At 40.6% G+C, this 23,331-nt stretch overlaps 1 protein-coding gene and 1 long non-coding RNA gene across 2 annotated transcripts in view; both read left to right on the top strand.

Annotated features, from left to right (window-relative positions):
• snx7 (sorting nexin 7) overlaps positions 1–23,331 on the top strand; it is a 43,129-nt gene that overhangs the window by 10,587 nt on the left and 9,211 nt on the right. The window contains exons 7-8 of the mRNA XM_061064147.1: positions 1,810–1,896; positions 8,908–9,060. Coding sequence (XP_060920130.1) covers positions 1,810–1,896; positions 8,908–9,060 — 240 coding nt within the window. The remainder of the gene's footprint in view (positions 1–1,809; positions 1,897–8,907; positions 9,061–23,331) is intronic.
• Positions 8,394–8,619, top strand: LOC132994059 (uncharacterized). The gene is made up of 2 exons (XR_009676614.1): positions 8,394–8,452; positions 8,493–8,619. It is a non-coding gene; the product is annotated as an uncharacterized LOC132994059 (long non-coding RNA).

Genomic DNA, 23,331 nt, shown 5'->3' with positions numbered 1-23,331 from the left:
CGGGTTAGTGTCCTTCGTGATGTCACAAAGGTGAAAATCTCCAAACGGCCTGTTTGACTGACATTTTCTGAAAAGTGGAGCAGGCAAAAGACGGTGAGGATGGACTTTTCTCATAATTTGGGGGTTTGTAGACAGGCTATGGGACACATGAGTTTTAGAAAAACATGGTAAAGTGTATTTTACACAATGTGTGACTTTAAGAGTGCAGAAGCAGTGATTGTCTGAGGTTGAGTTAGGCCTGCACAATATGAGGAAAATGTGCAATGACATTTGTTATATATTGAGATAACGATAGAAGTGCAATAAATTAATACATTTTTAAAGAGTGTATATTGGCTATAACTCACAGATTTAATATGTCTCTCCTTGTTTTTTGTTTCCACAATACATTTTTGAAACATGGTCCTCCTGAAACCAGAATAACAACAATAAAGAAGATTATATTTTCACCACATAATTGTCACTGATTAATCTGAGGGTACCTTCAAAATGGTGTGAAAGTATTACGTATATACCCATGTTTCCATCCAATATTTAAAATGTATGCACGCTGAGTGAGAAAGCATTGCTCGTTAATAATTAATGGCGATATATTTAGACCGTTGTGATGTGTTTGGTGTGACTACTCATTTCGTTACAACGTTGAACTTGCAATTAATTGTGCAGCCCTAGTTTGAGTGGAGAAAAAAGTCAGTGACTTGAAACTGTTACAGATTTGATTGTAGATTTAGAACACTCGGATTAATATGTGATGCTCAATCAAGTAGATATTGCACTTAGCACCAGTCTCTCAGACCAATACAAAACTCCCCCTCCTCCTCCTCCCTCACCCCTCCATTAGTGTTCCAAACAGGTGCAGTGGTGTGTAGGACTAATCTCCATTCTGTTATGCAGTTCTTATTTCTTGGAAGTATTTTATTTTCTTGGGGTTGGTGAAGTTTGTTGGCTCTCCTAATATTTCCAAATACATTCTTGTGACAACATTGCCACGTGGTGGCAGGGCTGACTGTTTGTTGGATAGGGATGGGTACTTCACCAGGGGGTTGTCAGGTGATTGTTGAAAATGAAGCATGTTAAGTGTGAAATCAGTGCTGCTCGAGTTGACCTGAACACTAGCTTGCAGTTGTCACCTCACTTATTGACTTTACTTCAGCATAAAATAAATCATATAGTGCTAGAAGATGTTTAGGTTTACAGCCAAATCAGTTAAAGGGGAAATATGAAAAATTCAAGTGTCTTTGAACATATATTTAGGTAACCTTACCTGAGTGTCTACTGACCCACAAAATGTGAAATAAATCCATCCAGTCCTTTGTTTGTGGATTTGTCTGCATAAGTCTTAGAACACAGAGAAAATACTGCCTTTCAAATTAGCTCAACTTGTGATGTCACAGTGGGATTCTGGTAAAAAAAAAAATCCCCTCCCCTCCCCTGGTATCTCCACCCATGGACTCCATCCCCAGCCTAGAGTAAAACCTTTACGCGGGTCCGCCATTTTTATTCTCGCTACAGAGGATTGATGTCCACCGGGAAAACTCAGGGAGGGCTCATTGCATTTAAAGAGACACACACACCAAAACGGAGCGTTCTGAGAGAGCTGGTTTATACAGGGTCACAAACCTCCTCTGGTGCTTGATTCATGTTATATTTTGACCAAAGCACAGCACAGATGTTTCATTTCGACCACAGGAGACTGTTTGAAAAGGTAGAAAAGGGGGATAATATGTCCTCTTTAACGTAGTTTATCTAAAATTAACTTTAAGAAAGTTTGATTAAAAGAAGTTCTATGCTGCTCTTTCTCTGTCTCAGGCTGTGATGAGACGGAGAGACAACATCCAGGCGGACTATGAAGCCAAGAACGAAGCCCTCGCATCCAGAAAAGTCGACCAAGAAGCAGTAAGTTGAAATGTAGCATTCTTACGCACTGACAAAAAAAAAAATCAAACACACACACACTCCCCTCTCCCCTCCTTGCTTCGCTCTGAGCCTGCCATTGTGTTTGTGTTTCCTGCAGTCATCTTCCCAGAGATTAGGTGTAATAAAGTGAAGCATGGAGTGGGGCCTCTCCCACAGGGTCCAACCACAGCTCATATTGGGGAGGGAAAAGGGCTTCTCTGGGAGGATTATCTTGATACCCAGGCTTGTTGGCTCGAAATCATTCCTCAGCTCAGTGGGAATAATAGCTGTCAATATTATTTCACACTGTAAGCCCAGCAGCTAATCGCGGCGTAATGAAAATTCCCATATCCTCTTTAGATGACGACTCGCTTCAAAATGTCAGGAGACAAAGGACCAAGATGGAAAGTTAGGAAAGCAAAGGACACAGCTATTTTTAGACTCTCTACTTTAGCTTCTTGCAACCGTGCACTGTTGTGTGCATGAGTTTATGTGTATGTAGATTCACAGGTGTGTATCCCCGTAACCCAGCTGATATCAAAATCCATCTGTGAGGTTTTAATTAAGGAGGAGGACAGAGATCCACCCCCCCCCCCAGACTTGCATTGTATTCCTGCTTTAATTAGCATTCTCTGTGTGTGTGTGTGTGTGTGTGTGTGTGTGTGTGTGTGTGTGTGTGTGTGTGTGTGTGTGTGTGTGTGTGTGTGTGTGTGTGTGTGTGTGTGTGTGTGTGTGTGTGTGTGTGTGTGTGTGTGTGTGTGTGTGTGTGTGTGTGTGTGTGTGTGTGTGTGTGTGTGTGTGTGTGTGTGTGTGTGTGTGTGTGTGTGTGTGTGTGTGTGTGTGTGTGTGTGTGTGTGTGTGTGTGTGTGTGTGTGTGTGTGTGTGTGTGTGTGTGTGTGTGTGTGTGTGTGTGTGTGTGTGTGTGTGTGTGTGTGTGTGTGTGTGTGTGTGTGTGTGTGTGTGTGTGTGTGTGTGTGTGTGTGTGTGTGTGTGTGTGTGTGTGTGTGTGTGTGTGTGTGTGTGTGTGTGTGTGTGTGTGTGTGTGTGTGTGTGTGTGTGTGTGTGTTCTAATGCAGTCCCCCTGCTTCTAATGCATATCAGACTGCTTCTCCCTTTAACAGATCGGCACTAATGAGAATGGAAATGTCAAATAGATTCCTTTGTTACTGTTTCCAACTGTGCTTCCTGTCATAGAAACGATGTGGCCACATGCTGAGTAATTCATTCAGCTTTTATCTTTAAAAGCTCCCTTGGATTTTATTTCTTTATGAACGATGTGGGAAGATGTCCCACAAGACGTTCTCTTTTGAGGTTTCAAGACAGCTACCTGTGTCAGTGTACATATCAATTACTGACAGGGCTCGGGCTACAGGTTCATTCACCTTTTTTTTTTTTTTTTTCCCATTTGACACCATGACGACATGTGCAGGCTCTTTAATTGTTACTGTATCTTTTACGATAAAAAAAAAAAAAAGGTCAAACCGAGGAGATCGTCGGTCCTAGTTGGACCGTCGGTGAACGGTCGTCGCCCTAGTTTTTGCGCTGTGTCTGGCTCCGTCGCTACCCGTCGGACATTAATCAGCCAATTTCACATGGTGAATCGGCGTCTTCGGTCGGTGAGAGGGATCTCTCTGATTGGCTGTTGGGAGGTTTCATTTATCTCCAGCTCTCGACACAGGTTCAGGAAAGCCCCTTGAGCACCCCGCTGTAGTATCCATGCTTTCACCCATTAGTGCATTTTCTCCTTATTTGTCACTAAAAGACCAAGGGCTGACAACGCCAGCGCCATTTTCAACTTTTTATCAGATATTATTCTCCATTAGTAGGCTTCCTGTAATACGAGTGGTGAGCGACAGCCATGTGAAAATGGTCTTCTCGTATCATAACAAGGGACTACCACCGCCTGCTGGCATGGAGAGTTATTTCCTCTCACACATGCGCAGAATGTACGTGATGGTTGGCCGTCGGCTGTAGTCTTTCCGTTGTGTTCTAGTGCAACTTTTGGCGACGTTAGGCATCGCCACTAGTTCTTTGCCGTCTGCTCGGTGTGTCAGGGCCTTAACACTTTGAATTTTACATTTCAAAGTTTTGTACACGATTGTATAGGCATAGGTAACATTTGATTGATCAGCATTGTGACCTCTTCCCTTAACTTGACCTTTATTTCATTCCAGTTTGTTGTAAGAAAGAAAAATTCAGATAACTTTATTTATCCGTTAGGAACTTAGGTCATGTGAAAAAGCATCAGTGCGCACACAGCTCACATGAATGACAACACAGTACAAAAACAAACCACACACACACACACACGCGCCCAAATCACATATCAACATCGAAAGTGCAGTCAAAGAGTCGCGAGTGAGTGAAGCTTGTGAGCCGCAACAGATGATAGCAATGAAATATGTTTAAGATTCTAGGGTTAAAAATGAATAAACATTCCAGTTATCTTGTGAAATATATTCAAAGTGTGATACATAGGTTATGGCTTATTGCATGAAAGTTTCAAAGAGTGGTGTTAAACGATCAGACAGGTAGATCTCAAATGATCGGTCCCATGAAGTCCTGAATCGTAGAGATGAGAATCAGCTATTTAAAAAATCTAGCTGATGGAAAATCTATTTTTACATTAAGTCATAGAAGTATGATTGCCTCAAGAAGTTGTGACATCACTGATCAATATTCATGGTATCTATTCAGTCATAACCTGAAAGTCACTTTCCATGACTGAGAGGTCAAGACATAAAAAACACATAAGACTGTTCACTTTGGGGCAGTATATACCGTATGTCCTTTCCAGAGGCTGGTGGTGTTTCAATGACAGAATACAACCAGGAGGGGGCAGTGTTGCTTTAATTTTGCAGCAGTGATACACCATGAACACATGGAAGACATTACCATTTTAATCACATCATCTTTACACATCTTTATACTGAGAACAGCAGCACCACTTTCGTTTTTTTGTGTTTGCTTTGAATGTTTTTTTTTTCCCACCTGTATTCATGAATTACATTTAGTGTTATCTGTTCTTGATTAAAGTACCTGAATGCATCTTTTAGAAATACTATAAAATAAGACCGTCCAAATTAATTTACGAAAAATAAATATTTTAGGGATAGATATTGCCATTTTCAGATTCATGGAGGGACTAAGACGTCAGGTTATTCAGTTACTAATGTACACACTGAGTCTTATCTGAAGCTCTGTTGGTCCCCATGTTGCATCTGAAAAGTAATAGGACCCTCATATGGATGCTTGTTGCTACCCAACCAAAAGCCTTTTACAAGTTGGCTGGATCGATATCACTGTAGTAACAAGCAGGCCACAGAGATCCCCTCGGTTTGTACAATGCTGTGGATAAGCCCGTGTTAAGCATGCTGTGTTTATTGAACTTGAGGAAATGCCAGTGTCGGTTTAAATGTCAGACAGCTAATCCCTTGCTCAGGCTCAGTGAATACAGCTGCATGAAAAAAATATCTGATTATCTGCATTGTGATGGGAGGTTATATCGTTTGTGCTTTGGGTTCAGCATCCAGTCTCAGGCTAACTTTACTCGTATTAATGCTGAAGTACTCTTGATCCTAGTATCTAATAATAACTCTGCTTTATGGAGACACTAACTAATCTGTCAGTGGAGTAAAGGATTCTTAAAGCAGTGGGTGTTTGTTCAATGTATCGAGTAATTCTCACATGTTGCTATAATGCTGCTTTAATAGTTAAGAGACCTATGACTTATGAACCATGACATTGTGCAATGAAACATATAAGTACACAGATTTGTTACTCCCCTGCGACCTCCTCTTATTCAGATCAAATGTGTTTACCATAAAGTGCGTGCCTGGTTTCAAAAGTGGATAAAGACTAATAAGAGACCACTGGCTGTTTTTATGCTGTAAATAGTTTGTTTTCTGCATTTAAATTCAGGCAATTGGACGACTTCTCAAGTCTACTTGTAAAATCAAGTTTCTTGGGATACATTTAAATCATGCAAAAATAATTTGGATCAAAGTCAGATGTCACACTTCATCTCCAAGGCAGAACGCGCTACACATACAGTAAAATAGGTGGCTGTGTGCATCTTTTAATGCTGGTGCAGACTTCAGAACCCACTATGATATAGAGTGGACCTTTCCAGAGCACACTGAACTTTTGGCGAGCATGACACAGCAGCTCTACAACCAGAGCTGCCAAGTCTCACGCGTGACACCGTGCCACTATCTCTGACCGTGAGAGTCACTCGATTAAGCTTCTTCACACTTTGTTTTTGGGGAACTTGTCTTGATTCTGGGGATGTTCCAAGGTAATTCCTAATCACTTAAGATGGAAATTAAGTAACAATTTAGTTACCTGAGTTTGGCAAACGTTAGCGGGGCTGGTAGTGGCAGCATTCAGTCCTCCTCGCAGGCTAACATCCACATGCTCATGCTATATGAGGTTAATGTCGCTTCGGTTGATATGACAGTTCAGTCGTACACAGCCTACATACATTTTTATTTCCATTTTTTTTTAGACACAAAAACTGCATAATCACTCTGCTCCTGCGAGATGCTATCAGTTCACTGTGCTTGTTTACATCCTGGTACTAGAGCGGGGAGAGAATGCCCATTAACTGTAGCTACAGTCAGTTTATGGCCAAAGGGCGGAGGGCTGTGTTGCAGTTTGACCGTTATCAAGGGCAAATGTATAAAAATATTATTGATTTGTTTATCCAACTAGTAATTCTGGTGCCAACTAGCGAGGGTGTCTACTTACGTTTTGCTGACCTGATGAAAAATGAAGTTTTAGACGTATCAATGAATATTGTTTTTTTTTTTAAGTAGCCAGAGGTCGGATTCGAACCCGGGCCTGCCGCCTGCTTGGAGGACTACAGCCTCCATAGGGGTGCGCGCACTAACCACTGCGCCACCACCTCAATTCATGAATTTTGTTATCCATTCAGTTGATTCCCTATAATTAACCCTTGCATTAGAATCTGTCTATCTCTGTGCAGATGATCAATGTGTGAACTTTTTTACCCATGGAAATCTAAGGACTATGACTAAGCAGGTGTCATGAATAAACTCAAGTAAAGCTATTTTAAAGCTAGAATCTTTCAATATTATAGAATACTTCAGATTCTTATGACAAAGTCCATGTCATTTGTCATCTTAGAGCTGAATCTTTTGTATTTGCACTGACAGTTTTCTGTTGCATACGCAGCAATCTTTGCACATGAATGGGATAATCTGAGGCATCATCTGTTGGCCGCCTGCTGGTCTTCACTCAGAAAATAACCCTTGTGTTCGCCCGCTCAATGTGACTGTCTGCTGTGTCATTGATTCGAGCTGATTCACAACACACAAACATAGTTTTACTTTATGGCCTTGAGGAGAAAATCAAGTCATTACCAGTGAAAAAGTGAATGTAGGAGGCCAGGGGGGAAAACGCAGTATCTTCATTCATCACTAGTCTGTTCCCACCCTGCACCACTGAGGGGTGTAGTCAAGGTTGTGCTCTGTGGCAGCTGTAAGGAAACACAACAGTGTTGTTAAAGAGTCCTGCAGGTCTGCAGAAACAAAATATGCAGCCTGTTATAAGCTACACTAAGTCAAAGTTCAGCTGCATGTCTGTGTTGTCAATTGTCTATTCCTCAACAACAGATTCATGACTTGAGTAAAATGTAAGTCCAAGTCAACACCAGTGACTTAAATTGTACCGCCACTTCCTGTTCCTTCTTATATTATTCTGATACAGTAGACACACTGATTTTCAAAAATAGAATTCTGCATATTTTCAGATGCCAGCATCCAGGTTTGAAGTAATTGTCGAAAACATTTCCCAGGATGTTCGTCAGTGGGTGTGCAAAGCTGTTGTTGGGCTCTAAGCATGTTACTATGCAGGATGACCATGGTAAATGGACTTGAGCTTGTATAGCGCTTATCTAGTCTTTTGACTACTCAAAGTGCTTTTACACCGCCAGTCACACCTACACATTCACACACTGATGGTAGAGACTGTATAATGCAGTGAGACCATCTGTGTAATGTAGTGAGACCATCAGAAGTACCGTAAAATCCGGTGTATAAGACGCACTTTTAATTCCTATTTTTTCGTCTTAAAAGTTGGCTGCGTCTTATACACCGGTGCGACCATATACCAGTATAAAATACTGAAACACGCGCCGTTATTACAGCGGGTGTAGCAGCCCCTATCACTGCGACCTGACGTGATTAAAAACCCATCCCCATTCATTGTGTATTGAAAGCTGAGTGCACGCTGTGCACGAGGCCATAATCATGCATTTACAGAAACAGTGGTACATTGTTCCGTAAATAAACATTGTGGAGTGCTCTTTTGATTGAAAGAGTCCTATATTAAAGTTAAAGAGTGACCAGCGGAGTCAGGCAGCGCGACTTGCAAGCTAGCAGGTCTGTGCCTGAAAAGATGTACCGATAAAGCAACAAAACATTGCACCTGTGATAAACTAGATATATGAACTCTGCTGATCTGATTTCCCTGCAGCAGCAGGCTGAGAGCTCAACTACCGTACTGTAGCTAGTAGGAGCGCAAACTCCCAAAAGTGAAAACAGACAGAACTAAAGAAAGACACAGCTGCACAGAAACTGCACGTTGTAGACATCGCTGAACACAATATAAATCGTCCCGCAGGAAAACAGTTTAATGTTTTTTTTCTCTCAAAGAGACCTTAAAAACAGGGTGCGACTTATACTCCGGATTTTACGGTAACTAATCCCACTTATACACATTCATACGCCGCAGCGGGAGCAATTTGGGGTAAAGTGGCTTGACCAATGACACAGCAGACATGTAGCTGCAGGAGCTGGGGATCGAACCCCCCACCTTCTGGTTGAGAGCCGACTGACTCTACCAACTAAACCACAGCTGCCCCTTGACACAAAAAAGTGCCAAAAAAGACACTAATTGGGTTCCCCGTTAACTTCAACATGATTTATGACTTGTTTGTTGTTTGTTCTGGGGAAGCTTGACTCAGTGTCCTGTGTGTTTCATTTACAGCTACAGGAGGAGGTGGACGGTCTGGCAGACCGGGTGGAACAGGCCAACAACGCCTTGAAGGGAGACTGGTCCCGCTGGCAGGACAACATGAGAACCGACCTCAGGTCCGCATTTGTATGCACTGCTGAGAAGAACGTGGAGTACTACGAGAAGGTGAGCTCAACAGTCAGACCAACGCTTTCAAGTTGGAATCAAACTTTAATACTAAAGAAACCTCACATCCTTTTTGCTTTTGATACGTCCTATTCTCTAAAAAGAATCTTCTCATCTCCCTTTGACCTGCCGTTCACTGTGAAAAAGTGCAGTGGAAAACATAAACATCGGCTGTTTCGGTCTGCATGATCCAAATCACTGTTAGAATCTGACCAGACAGATTAACTGCAGGTGTTACACAAAGTGTCATCATTCACAATTACATAGAGAACAGTCAACTTTCTTAACTACTCTCTTTTGGGAATAGTTCATCTAATTAAGCAAACTTTTTCTTCAAACTACATACTGTTTTTAGTCTGTAAAGATTTGCACTTTTTGTGATTAGAAGATTAAGAGTTTCTTTCTCTCACAAATATTGTGATGTCATCAGAAGAGAGGGTCAATGAATATAAAAGAACTCTAGCAGTGATTAGGGCGTGGGGTGTAGGGATTAGGGCGTAGTGGGGGGGCTCAGTGTTAACGTCAGTCCTCTCTCAACCAGAAGGCTGGGGGTTCGATCCCCAGCTCCTGCAGCCACATGTCTGATGTGTCCTTGGGCAAGTATCTTAAAGCCAAGTGGTTCTTGCTGCTTTGTCGGCGGCCTATGAATGGGATCAGTTACTTCTAACGGTCACTTGTATCGGCAAAGCGCACACCTACCGAAAAGCGCTTTGAGTAGTCAAAAGACTAAAGCGCTATACAACTTCAAGTCCATTCATCATTATACTGGCTTGTCTTCTGTTTAGAAAATCATTACAAAACTTAGACCCTCCATCTCCCAGTATACCATCTCCATTTATTTAATATAAAATAATTCAGTTGTGCAATAAAGAGGAGTCCATGCTCCTTTTGGTCAGTATCACCCAACAAGAAATTCACAAAATACCTTTTTTTTTTTAGAGAAGTTGTGAGACTGCAAGTTGTTTGCAACCATGACACACTAAACAGAATAATATAATCGATGGTTCCAGATGCATTTGTGTCACTAAAACCTGAGCGAGATGTACTACATTTTTAAGCAGGACTGCCTTGTTAAATCTTGAACAGGATGCAGGGAATGCTATCATCCTTAGTGGTGATTTAGGTTATGGCTTGTAAATCTCAGTTTTGTCTCTTTTGAGGCTTATTGTTTGTCATTTGTTCTCACTAACATTCCCTGGTTAGTTTTCTTTTTTTTTTTTTAAGCACATTAACTTATAAAAGCAAGACTCAAACAACAGAAGCCTGAGCAGAGGCGCTGCTTGTTAATAGGCAAGACATGCAACTGCCCCAGGCCAGTAGTGGGCCCCCAAGGCCTTAAATCACAGCTTTGCCTCAAAATGTGCAAATGTTGCATTGGCAGTAGAAAACCTCCCTAAGGGGGCCCCATCTGATAGCCTGTTGTCTTTATTCCCTACTATTTGTCGGAAGCGTTATTGCTGTGAAAACCAAAGTTTGTCAATGAAAGTTACCAAAGGAAATTGAAGAGGAATTATCTGTATGGGAGTGAAAAAAGAAAGAGGATTTGTTTTGCCTAGGGCCCCAACAAACTCTAGATGTGCCACTGTGCATGAGGCACTCCTTTCACAGTTTCTCATGTGTGTCATTCATACACTTGACAAACAAAACCAAATCTTACCTAGTTTACGGTTACTACTCTAAAATGAAGTCTTATATTATAAGACTACTATATTATATTACTCTTATTCTGTCCTCGTTGATTCTTAACGTTTGACCAAATAAAGACCAGCAGAGATAAACAGTTATTACCAAAACTAAGAGTTAACTGTAAAAGACAGCTATTTTGAGAAAAGGAAAGTGTGGCTATGTTATAAGCAGATGTGCAATAAAAAGACCCCAGATAGAATACAATTGACTTCTAGTAATTCCGAGAATGAGTACATAATATAGGGATTAAACATCCAGCTGGTTTCATGTCTTGATGAATCTCAGAGGGGGGAGGGAGGGAGGGGCGGATTAGACCTGAGAGAAGAGGATTGAGATATTGGAGGAATAGAATAGGAAACATATGGGAAACCTAGAGAGGGAGAAGTGGCAGTTGCAACGTGGACGAGATTAACGAGAAGGCAGAGCAGCAGAGGCAGGAGGGAATTAAACGCTGAGAAGAACAATGGAGCTTGTTGGAAGACAGAGCCTCACAGGAGGATGGCAATAAGACGATGAAGCTGTTACGGAAGCAATCATTTACTTTTCTATTGGTTTTGTTAGTCATGCGGGACTCTTAAGTCTGCAGTTAGGACGGTGATATGCCTCTTTTTACTTAGGATGTTTTCTTGGTCGCAGAGAGTGGGACTCTGTTAACAGATGGAGCCCTTTCTTATATTTATGTTTCCTGGTAAATCAATCAATCTTTATTCGTATAGCGTCATTATCAGCCAATAATATTGATTTATCTCTAATTTGTATATTTGATCGTTCCTTTTGAGTCTGAAATTGTAAAAGTCAGGTGTTTTCCTTTTATTATACACCTTCCTGTTCCTGTTAAAGAAAATCTCTATGCTCTTTATACTACAATGTTTGTGTGACATTTCTCTGTTTACCCGATGAGGAAAATGGATGGCTTGGAACGTCCCTAGTTTGACACAACATCGACTTCTCATTAAAAAAATGATTAAAAAAATAATTCTCTGAGTTTAGTGGGGAAGATGCAACAAGACCGACCCAAACCCCATCTAACTCCTTGAAGCTTCATGAGAGTAAAGTCCCTGCAGCATGCTTCCAAAAACTTAAACTAGCATTTGCTTTTTGATTACCTGGTACACTTGTTTGTGATGGAAATCTCCAAATGTTTAGGTATTATGTATTAACTTTAAGTTTTATTGGCTAACTCATGTGGAATAGAAATGTTTAATACATTTGGTTGGTTTGTATAAAAATAGACCTGTGAGGACCCAACATACAGATCATGTGGTGTTGCCACAAAGCCTAAAATACTAGTGTTTGGAAACTGATTTTAGTTTTTAATCAGTGTCGGGAGTTTGTGTGAACGTGTCTGTGTATAGGTCATTGGTATAATTGGCTCTTCTGGCAGGGGCAGGCCATCCCTCCTGGCCTCTCCCTGCAGCAGCCCTGACAACAACACTCATCACCTGACAGAGTGGCCTGCGGCGGGCAAATACACTACAAAGAATGACGACTAGTGAGCGTTCATCTGAGTGTGAGAGTAACAATGTGTGTATAGAAGAAGCCAGAGAGCAATTGGCTTCTGAGGCCCTCCTGTACAGCTAGTGAAATTAACAAAACATGCCTGTTCTCTGGATACAACCAAATGCACACTCGACAATACAGAGAAATGAGGCTGCTTTCTGCATATTCATGAGTTGTACCACACATAAATTTAGCTCCTACCTTTGCATATTTAAAAATTTAAATATTAATGATTCTAAAAGGTTCTTTATTTGCCCACGAGGTGGGCATTGTGTTAATGCTGCATTAATTGTTCCTTTTGTGATTTGTGAACACAATATTATAATGTATTCAGTCAGGCAGGGATAGCCTGCTCAGGTTGGTGCATATGTCAACAAGCAACTCTGGACGATTCCATGGCCAGTGTGTCTGACATTTTCAGGAGTGCATATATAAAACCAGCGCGCGTGTGTTTGTGTTAGTGAGTAGGTAGTAAATTCAGTACTCGATGTTGCGGATGAAGCAACAGAGTCTGACGCTATTGTGGAGTAAATTCAGTACTCAATAATTCCTAGCTGACAGTTTCTTGCAAGCCGGCCTCTTGTCTTCCTGAGTCTATTGTCACTTCTCTTGTTTCTGCCAAAGAGCTCAGACTGCATATCAATCCAGCCTTTAAAGAAAAAAACAAAGTACAGAGTCCATATTGATTACAGATAAAGCCCATAACCCATTCATTTTCCGTCTACTGCCTCCGAGCCGGGCTACAAACCTTACAGCTTTGTGTCTGAAGGCTAGGTGGAGGCACACAGATCAATCACGCCTTGCGATGCGTGCAATAACTGTCCCATGGCTCTGGAATTATTATTATCTAGTTAGTCACTTAATTATCTTGGCACAACTTAGCCCATCACTTGTCTTGTTAGTACTGTGGTCTGAACTTTGAAGAAGCAGTTGTTATCTTAGAGAAGGGCTCTGAATGTTATAAAAGATGGACGTTGGTGTTAAGTGATTTTCTTAACCTGCTTTGGCCTCGACTTCATTGTCCACTCATTAAAACATTTGGTAATATGGAAGCGTGTCTTGTCCAGCACTTTACCTTGTCCGACATGCACTGATACAAAGGTCTTCCTGGTAAGACAGTGCAACTAAAAGTTACTTCAGCTTGCAGGGTAAATAGTTTTTTTTTTTGTCTGCTCAGCTGTAGCAAATTGTAACAGCTTAAAAAACCACCTGCATGTGCAATGAAAATGTCAACAACATTCGGTTTAGATTGTTTGGTCCTAAACTCAATTTCACGCTCTTTGACTAAAATACTTTAGGCACAGAGGGATACCATTCAATGTAAATGGAAGCTGAAAATAACATCTTGGTACTGCACAATGAGTCTCAAAACTTGAATGGCTTAACACGAAGAAGCTGAGATCATTCAAGTGATAATCATTTAAATGTGCAGTAGAACCAATCCAACCACACACACCAAAGCTGTTTTGGACTCCACTGAACTGTGTCCATGTCGGTCATACATCGTTGCTAACAAAATCATGTTTGTCCTTGGCTTGTTAGCTCCAGTTAATAACACAGTTTGTTAACACAGTCCCTCCAGCTCAATCAAACACATCGACTAACCATCCTCTTACAGCCTCGGAAGCTATCAAACCATGTCTAATGTATCTCTAATCAACAATATTGTATGTATTATATGTGGATTTAAGAATTACTGTTTGGCGAGAACCCTTAAAGGTCACATATTATGCAAAATGTGCTTCACCATGGTCTTCTAACACTAACATGTGTCCCTAGTCTGTCTACAAACCACCCAGTAATGAGAAAAGTCCATCCTCTCCGTCTTTTGCCTGCTCCACTTTTCAGAAAATGTGTGTTCAAACAGGCCGTTTGGATATTTTCCCTTCATGACATCACAAAGGGCAGTAACCCCTCCCCAAGGTGGGTGACACTCCCACAGCTAGGTGTTTGTTCTGCCCTCTGAGTCTACCTTCTCACTGTAAATAATAGGGCATGGTGCAAGAAAGCCCAAGAGGCATCATCTTCCAGAGAGGGGCATGGTCAAACATAGCTCACTTGTGTTTAAAGCTACAGACACATAAACAGCCTGTTCTGAGCAGGGCTGAAATAGAGGGGATTATAGGCATGATACAATACAGGATAAGAGTGGATTTTTAACAAGAAACGTCACAGACCTGTTAAGGGGAGCCCTGAGATTTATGTTAACGTGTTAAAAATTCTGATAATATGTGACCTTTAAAGTAGAGGCCAAAAAAAATTGGTAAGACTCAATAAAAACAAACTTAAGTATCAGATTTAGTGCTGTGCTCCTACTGTTTCTACTGAGCGTGTCTCTGGTGTGAATGTGTATAAATCAGGTCATTGCTAAAATAAAGCATGCCTGCTCAGCAAAGCCCTTGTTGCAATGCAAAATATTCTCTTGAAGCATAAAATCCGTCCATGGAGGATGATTTCATACCTTGCCCAAAGCAGGGTTAAACCAGATTAACACATTTAATAGACTTTTCTTTGATGAGAGGCTGGCTATCTCTAATGAGAGAACTCTCTACTGTGTTATCATTCCATTTTAATAACCCAGAAAAATCAATGCTTTTTTAGCCCCGTCTTTCGTAAGAAATCCCTTCGGTGGGTTCAAGTTTCTAGCCCTATCCGGCCAGGATTAGTTCTGTGTGGTTGGTAAGATGATTTTAATATTGCATATTCAGTGATTCAGATCCCATCCAGAGCACATGTGGTGTATGTTTTTTCCAGCCCCTTTCCCCAGTATTAATTACAGCCCAAAGTACCTGCTGGTTTTTGACACACTTGTCGGTCCTCCGAGAATTTATTCCATCTGAATAATACCCGGTGTTTCCAAATTTATTCATAAGTTCTGCATGCAAAGTGTTGCAATTCTTGTTGTTTATTTTTATCAACTATTGTGTGGCAGGGTTAGAGAAAAAACGTATCAAATATCTTTATAATAACCTTATGGATATACATCTCCCCAACACAAAGTCCTCCTCAGAATCCCAACACCCCATCAGATGTTGGGATGAAAAAGAGAGTCCATAAGAGCTTGATGTGGATGTGATCTTCTCCCATTGAATGTCTAAATGATTACCCACAATTAGAGGTGGGTGATATGGGAAAAATATCATATCACAATGTTTTTTCAGCAAAATCATGATCACGATTTTATCACGATTTTTTTTCATACCGATCTTTAAACAAATTTGTAAGTTACTGACCAGTTCAGCCAAACTTATTTCCCTGTATAATGTTTTTAAATGCAAAAAAAGGAGGTCTGGAGGTCTCACCCAGAACATCTTTAGCAACAGAAATGTCTTTGCCTCAATTTGATCAATATTTATGCACAATTTGAAGGTTTTCCTCACCAAATTATCAGTTAGTTATGTGTCCTCTTTTTATGTTCATCAGGAACATTTTCATGCAGTGATGCATTCATTTAAAAACATGTAGACTTCAAGTTCTTGTGTTTCTGTTCTATTTTAGTATTTAGTGCAGAGTTCCTACAGCTGTAGCTTCATACAGGCTCTGCAGCCTTTGTTCATAGGCATTGTTTTTTTATGACATCATTGGACTAACTTTAGTTTATATATAATCAAACATAATACAGAATGTGTTCATTCTGTGACACATGATCAAAGTAAGTTTCACTGACAGAAGAGTTTAATTCATAGAGGGGGCGGGACATTGTTGATTGACAGACAGACAGTCACCATGGTTACTCACCTGCCTGCAGCTTTGTAACGTCGTTTAGTGTAATCCCTATAAATTCGGTTATCACAACAGGTGAGCTTCGGGTGGAAAGGCTTGTTAATAACTTTAAAAAACCGAGAGAGAGCAGAAAACACTGACAGCAACATTTTAAACACTGAATGCATGTTTCTTGTAGAGGAGACCCTTGATCACAAAATGATGAGGATGATGATGGTCTCGATATCATTGATGATGATGATGGTTGTCACGATTGTTTTTGTTTGATAACGATGACTTATAAGATGGTTTCTATACTGATTAGAGCTCTCAAGAACTGCTGTCAATGTTGTGCTTTGCCTGTGTGCAATGCCTGTCAGCACCTGTGTGTCCGATTGGACTCAAAGCTAGCCGTTTGCACTTCCTGACATCGTTCCCTCTTTTCTAGATCCTTGCTTGTGTTGTACTTACTCTCTGATGTACATCGCTTTGGATAAAAGTGTCTGCTAAATGAATTGTCGAATTGTTTCTGGACAAAGCATTGATTTGAACATAAGACAAATCTAAAACACATTTATGTGACGGCTGCTGAAATCTATAACTGCTATTGCAGGGTTACAGAAGCTGGAGTTATAAAGACTATAAATGTGCCATTGCAGTATGGAAAGAAATGCTAACCGCACAGTTTCAATAGGTCTTACCATGCAGAGAAAACAATCGATCAAAGGTCCACTTGTGAAGCTGAACAACCAGAGGCTTCTTGCTTATCCATGAGGCAAATGTTACTCAAGACCTTCTTGCTGTGAGGAAACTTTTCTAACCTCTGAGCCTTTGTTCTGCACATATTCTGTAATCCTATATTTCCAAAAAGCAGTCTTGCTTATGCATTTGGAACAGTGTCCCCATTGGGCTAACTTTAAGATATTCAAGTGACACCTGCCTTGGTATAAACCAAGCAGCAACCACTGGTGTTGAAAAATGAAGCCAGTGCGGAAGTGTGGAAGTGTAAAAAACTGAAGTTCCTCAAATTTCCTCTGGAGGCTCATTTACGCCCTTGTTTAAATGTCCTTTTTTTTTTTTAAAGATAATTTGGCCATTTATGCCTTTATTGGAAAGGAGAGCTGAAGAGAGACAGGATTGTTGGGAGGAAAGAGTGAAGCAAAGGGCTGAAAAAACTACAGTAAGAAGAAGAAAAGATTCACCTAAAGACACAAAGAGACAGAAAATAAGACTACCGGTGATCTCCAGCCCAAACTTAAATAACAAAACCCCGCAGTCTTGATATGCCTTGGGGGAAAAAAGAAACCTAGATAGGGAAAGGTAAAAATGGGGAACTAAAGCTCCTCTCACCACATCGCTGCCAAGTCTAAAGGGTAGAGATGTAGTGCAGAGAAACAGTGCTAACCTCGTTAGTTTCAGGAATTTCTTTGACTTGGAAACCCATTAGTCCAAGGTAAACAATAACAGGCCTCCTTCCTATAATCAAAGTTCTTAGAATTCAGATGAGAAATATAACGTCTGTTCTGTACAAAGAAGCGTCATTAAATATCTCACCTCATTTCAATTAAGAATACCCTTGATGTCCAAATGGAGCTTAAGACAGCTTTATTAAAAAAAACTGATAACACTACATTGATTTCTACTCAATGACTCATTTTAATGTATTCTCCAGACATGCATAGTAAGGAAACAATAGCTTCCTCCTGAGTTATCCCAAACATGAGATCCCTGTTTGCTATGTGTTAATATTGTTATTCAGGTGCAGATATGTGGTCTAGTGTAGCCAAGGGGCCTGTGAATGATTTATTGGGAGTGGAGCTCAGAGAGACGGCGTATAAGAGTCTAATAAGACCCCAGCCCCTGGGAGGGTTTTTTATACCACCTTGGTGGGGTATAGGGCAAAACTAGGAAGTGTAGAGAGGGGATGAGTGAAGGTGGAGATGGAGATACACAAGTATTATGAGGAGAGAAGGAGACAGATCCCAAAGAAGAAAGAATGGTTTAGGAGTGTTGTTGAGAGACGGGGAGATGTAAAGAGAGGAAAATACCTAAATATGTAGATCCTTGGGGCGCTGGTAGCCGGTTAGTGCGCGCAACCCATGTACGGAGGCTATGGTCCTCCAAGCAGGCGGTTTTTAATCTGACCTGTGACTCATTTCCTGCATGTCATTCCCCACTCTCTCGCTCTCTCTCTCTCTCGCCCAGATTTCTGACTCTTATCAACTGTCCTATCTCTCAAATAAAGGGATTAGAAGCCAGAAAACAAACCTTTAGATTTGTATTTCCTTAAAGGTCCCATATTATGCTTTTTCTGGTTTTATATGCTCTTTAGTGTGTTTTCCAAGTGTCCTGTGCATGTTTAGGAACATCTATTTGCAAAAATTCAAAGTCCGCGGAAACGCGGCTTCTCCTACCTCCTCCTGTTAGCTGTAGCATTAGCTGCATGTAACGCTCGGTTCTAGCCCCCCTCGATAAAAATGTGTCAGTCCGGCGTCATTGTCAGTGTGAGATCACTGATCTAAGCCCATTGGCTTGTTGTGGCAAGCCCAGTAGCTCATGTTGCACGCCCGTTAACTTTTGTAGCACGCCCACGATATGCCGTAGCCTGCGGTAGCACAGTAGTGCTAAGGTGCTAATGTTTAAGCTCCCCTCGGACAGAGCCAGTGGCTGCATTCCCAATATGGTAAAAGAGGCGGGACATTTCCGAGAACCGTGCTGAGCGACTGACCAATTACGGCAGAGCCAACAGGCTGACCAATCAGATCAGACTTGGGACACGTGGGGATTCTGAACGTGGGCACTTCAGAGCCTTAGAGAGAGAGTCAGAAGCGAGCCGGTGCATGGAGCGGCAGTACATGAAAACAGACACTTTTTAAGAACTTTAGCTATTGTGAACATACTTTAGTAGGTACATAGATTAAATATATGAACCCCAAAAATATGTGCTCTTCAAAATGCCGTGATAAATATTTAAATGAGATGACAGTGATGCTTTAATATCTTTCAATCATTCACTTACTTAAAATTGTCGATTGTGAGGATTGAGAAATGTGATAAAACATTCTTTCTTATTTCCTCTCCTGTAACTTTTTTGATGTAGCACTGCACTTCTACCCACTAGGAACTTTAGTGATGTGAGGTTAGGACATTTTTCAACAATGGAACAACACAAAGTCGCCACTTTAACCGTCAACTCCTTCTGACAGTTACTCCCATATGACATGCATGTAGCATTAACACAGACTGACAAAGGAGCAGGCAAGGGAGGAAGGATGGAAGGAGATAGCAGGACAACCCCCCCCCCCCCCTTACCTTACCTTACCTTATTTGGAGTTGTTATTTGGAGTTGGTTTGATACCACGGTACTTTAGATAAGGAATGACACAGTAGCAGCTCTGTGGTCATCCATCACCCTCACTACAGCATGCAACATGTTGATCAGATTGACTGGACCAAACATTCAACTACTATAGAATCAGCAGAATGGATGCTTTGATGCTTTGAGTCCTATACAAGTAAAGGAAATGTCATGGTGAGCTCACTAAGATGCTATTCACTGAGATCACTTAGATATTTAAATACAAGTTTACTTCCTATTCAACTCAATTCTGCTTATATAGCACATTTCATGAAAAAAATAGATTTAATTTGCTTTACAAAAGATCAAAACTAACTCCCAACAAAGAAAATGAAAGACAATGAACAAATGCTTACATATTCATATATGAGACATCTTTCTCATAAATCATTAGCATGATGATTTGGATGTTTTATGAAGTATTGATTTTGTGTGTAGATTATTGACTGGTTATTGCTGCAGGATGCATGCTGTATCTGTTTTTCTTACAAGTAAGGCCTAAAGCCCCTTGTAGATTGCATATCCGCAACATCGCTGAGTTGAAGTTCTGCTGTCAGCACACCTTTGACTTGGCCATTGCTCTGACAATGGTGTAGTATTGTTGGCCCATTGTGTGAATTCACTCTTGATACGTGTGGAAGAATGAAAATGTATCCTTCATCGTCTATAAAAAAAAAAAAAATCTGCTGAGTCAAGACCATGAAGTAGACTCAATGCAGAAGGAAAAAGAGGGTGACAGAGTTTGAGAATAAGAGAGTTCTCGTGTGGAGGAGCGTGAAATAGGGATCAAGTGTCTACATGGAATAAAAACTTTTTTGGTCATGAAATCTAATGTTACTTGACAGTTACATGGTCTATCACTGAAGTGTGTTGACAACGCTGCAGACCAGAGTCTCTATTCAAAGTGACAAAAGCACGGATAGATCTGTGTTATTTTGGCTCGTCTCCTTTGTGGAATATCTTATCTGGAATAATTACTTCATTTATATAGCACTTAAATAAAGAAGGTTACAAAGTGCTTTACAGAATGCATACAATCTAACAAAATAAAACATAAATTAAACGTGCTTCACAAAATACGCAGGATAAAACATTGGTGAGTTAAAAAAATATGAATAAAAATGTATTAAATCAATTAAAGCAGGGCATTAATTACTAATCTAGAGTTAAAAAGGCCTTCCTATAAAAATGTGTTTTGAGCAAGGATTTAAAAATAGGAACAAAGTTTGCCAGCCTAATTTCTACGGGTAGGGAGTTCCAGAGCTTAGGGGCTCTGATGGAAAATGCCCGGTCGCCCTTGGTAACCAGCCTAGATCTAAGAACGACTAATAGAGGTGCTCTTGATGATCTAAGATCTTGGCTTGGAGCATAAGGGGTTAAAATTTCTGTAATGTAAGGGGGGGGGGGGGGGGGGTTGATTTTAAAATCAACCCTGTAATACATAAACCATGTTTTCTCATGCTTGGAGTGACAGGAAGTATTACATTAAAAAAGTTTCACAAAGACACAGTGGTTGAGCATAATATAAAGCAACAACAAACTATATCATTCGCAATGGATTGTGGGATGGGTAGTTCCTAGTGTTTTTTTTTTAATGCCGTTTTGGTGCAGAATTAAATGTATAGTCCCGAGTATTGTGGTAGCTGGATGTCTTGGTTCCAGGCGGCAATCTCTTGATATAAGGATACAAGGGAGGATTTTCTACTCAATCTGACCTTGTACCAGTGCGTGGGCACTTAAATTCACCTTCACTGCTCCGGTAACAACAGATTTACCAAAAACTTCAACAATGCCTCAGGACTACAATGTACAGAAAACAAAGTTACACAGAACAATATCCAAAAGTGAACTCTATCCTCCACATAAATCAGCAAGGGGTCAGGATCCTTCTACACAGAGTGCAAAATCTTAACAGTGTGGAGGAAGATGGAGAGAAGAAGAGTCAGCAGGTCAGGGGTCAACTCAGAGCCAATGGGTACAAAGAGAGGACAATAAGAAGAGGGGGTTTCACTCCCCAACCATTCTTAAGAACAACTCTGTTTATAAATCCTATACTTAGGAACTTTTGAAGAAGATTCTATGATTTTATTGTGTGTGATTTTCAGCCATTAGTGGGTGGTTATCTATGCTATTTAAAACATGCACATGCTTTCAACTTACAAACGCAGGAAGATAAGAACACAGCTGCGAACAATTCCGTCATTTAAGAACATGTTGATGAAGCCAACTAAGAAATCTTCTTCAGAACATATCGGTGAGGCCCAATGAGATCAGAACAGACGAAGTCCCTCGATGTCACCCATTTTTTTTTTTTTCAGAATAGGGGTTATTGATCAACTAATTAGTTGATCTATAGAAAAAAGACAAAAAAGCTAATCATTTGATTGTTTCAGGTTGTCCAGTGTGAGAGTTTGCGGCCCTTTAATGTTCCATATAATCTCTATTTGAAAAGTTCACCTTGACTGTGAGAATATATAAACACATTTTCGGTCTAGCTTCTTTTTTTTTTTTCTTCTGATTCCATTCTTTATGCTTAGATAAGCTTATCATCTCCTGACTCAATCTTCATACCCGCACACAAACATGACAGTCCTATCCATCATCTTATAGCTCTCTTAAGCATATTTACATAAAGTAGCCTCTATTGCTTCTGAGGATTTCAAACCCATCAGTGCCGGGAGACGGGTGAAAAAAGAAAAGTGAATCCAGACTTCTCCTCCCTGCCGCTGTGTTGGGTTGTGTTGAAAACAGAGATATGTTCTGATGCTTATCATGTGCTGCTTTTGTGTGTTTCTCTTCAGACATGGAGATGTAGTAACATGGTTATCACTGAACAGCCACTACAACAAGTATGTACTTCAGGAAGACAGAGACTTATTTAGTTGGACGTTGCATACTAAATAAATTATTACCCTCATTTCATGTATGGATGATGTGACATTTTCAATTCTGTAATGTCAGTAATAATAACCGGGCGCTGCTGTTGTGAATCAATATACACATGGCACGGCATATGAAGTCTAAATCCTGCTCTGCTTAGAGCAAGATTTGAGTGGGAGTAACTGAAGGATGGCGATTTGCAATTCTATGCATGTAGACATGCAGTTTTCATCACAGTTGTTCCTCCTGCACATTCTGAATATTGTCTTTTAGTAACAGGACAGGACAGAGAGAAGTGACAGATCATTGTTAACGTCAGTATTATTCAACCCAAATGACTAAACATTATAATAAACAGAAATGCCTTCCAGGCAACATTTCATGCCCTTCTGTTTAAAATGTACATACAAAAAAATCATGAATCTAGTATTGCTGACAATCTTGTTCATGTTGCTGAATAGAGGACATGAAGTCAAAGGTTCAAAACTGAAAGCAGCACAGCAGAAGAACACAAGTGACACCATGCTTGTCTTGTGTGCATCAACGTCAGACAAAAGTCAGACAAAACCTACAATCAGGGGCTAGACCAAGGTTTAAACAAACATAGATTTACCAAATATTTACTTATTAATGATACAGAAGTCCTGCTGAATAAACTTTTTTTGGGGGGGGGAGGGTGGGGGTGCAAAATGCAAGTTATCGACTCTTAGCTTCCAACAATGATGAATTTGTTCTCTAAAAATCCAGCGTAATTAATGATGCTGTGATCATCCTTCAGATACACGTAGGAGATGGGGCTGAGTGTTCTGCCTTCACTGTGGATGGCAAAGGAAGAGTCCTGTCAGCATTGCCATGGTTACCTCCTAGCAACAGGGACTCTGCTGGAGAATGACATCGATATAAATAAATGGATGTTGCTTCTTTTAAGGTCAATAAATAATTCAGATTAGTTTTACTGTCTTTATGGGATTTGACAACGCGTTGAAAGGAAATGCTGCTATTTTGAACTGAAGGTGCCAACAGCTGAGCCCGTATATGTTTTGACAAGTGTCTCTCGGAAATGTGTGCTTGTGAGGTGGACAATCCCCCGTTACAGCAACAGCACTACTGGGGTAAACTAAAACTAGAACCTGGCAGCCATCCAT

Source organism: Labrus mixtus, chromosome 19 (assembly GCF_963584025.1).
Source record: "Labrus mixtus chromosome 19, fLabMix1.1, whole genome shotgun sequence".
NCBI lineage: Eukaryota > Metazoa > Chordata > Actinopteri > Labriformes > Labridae > Labrus > Labrus mixtus.
This window is presented reverse-complemented; position numbering and strand designations above follow the sequence as displayed.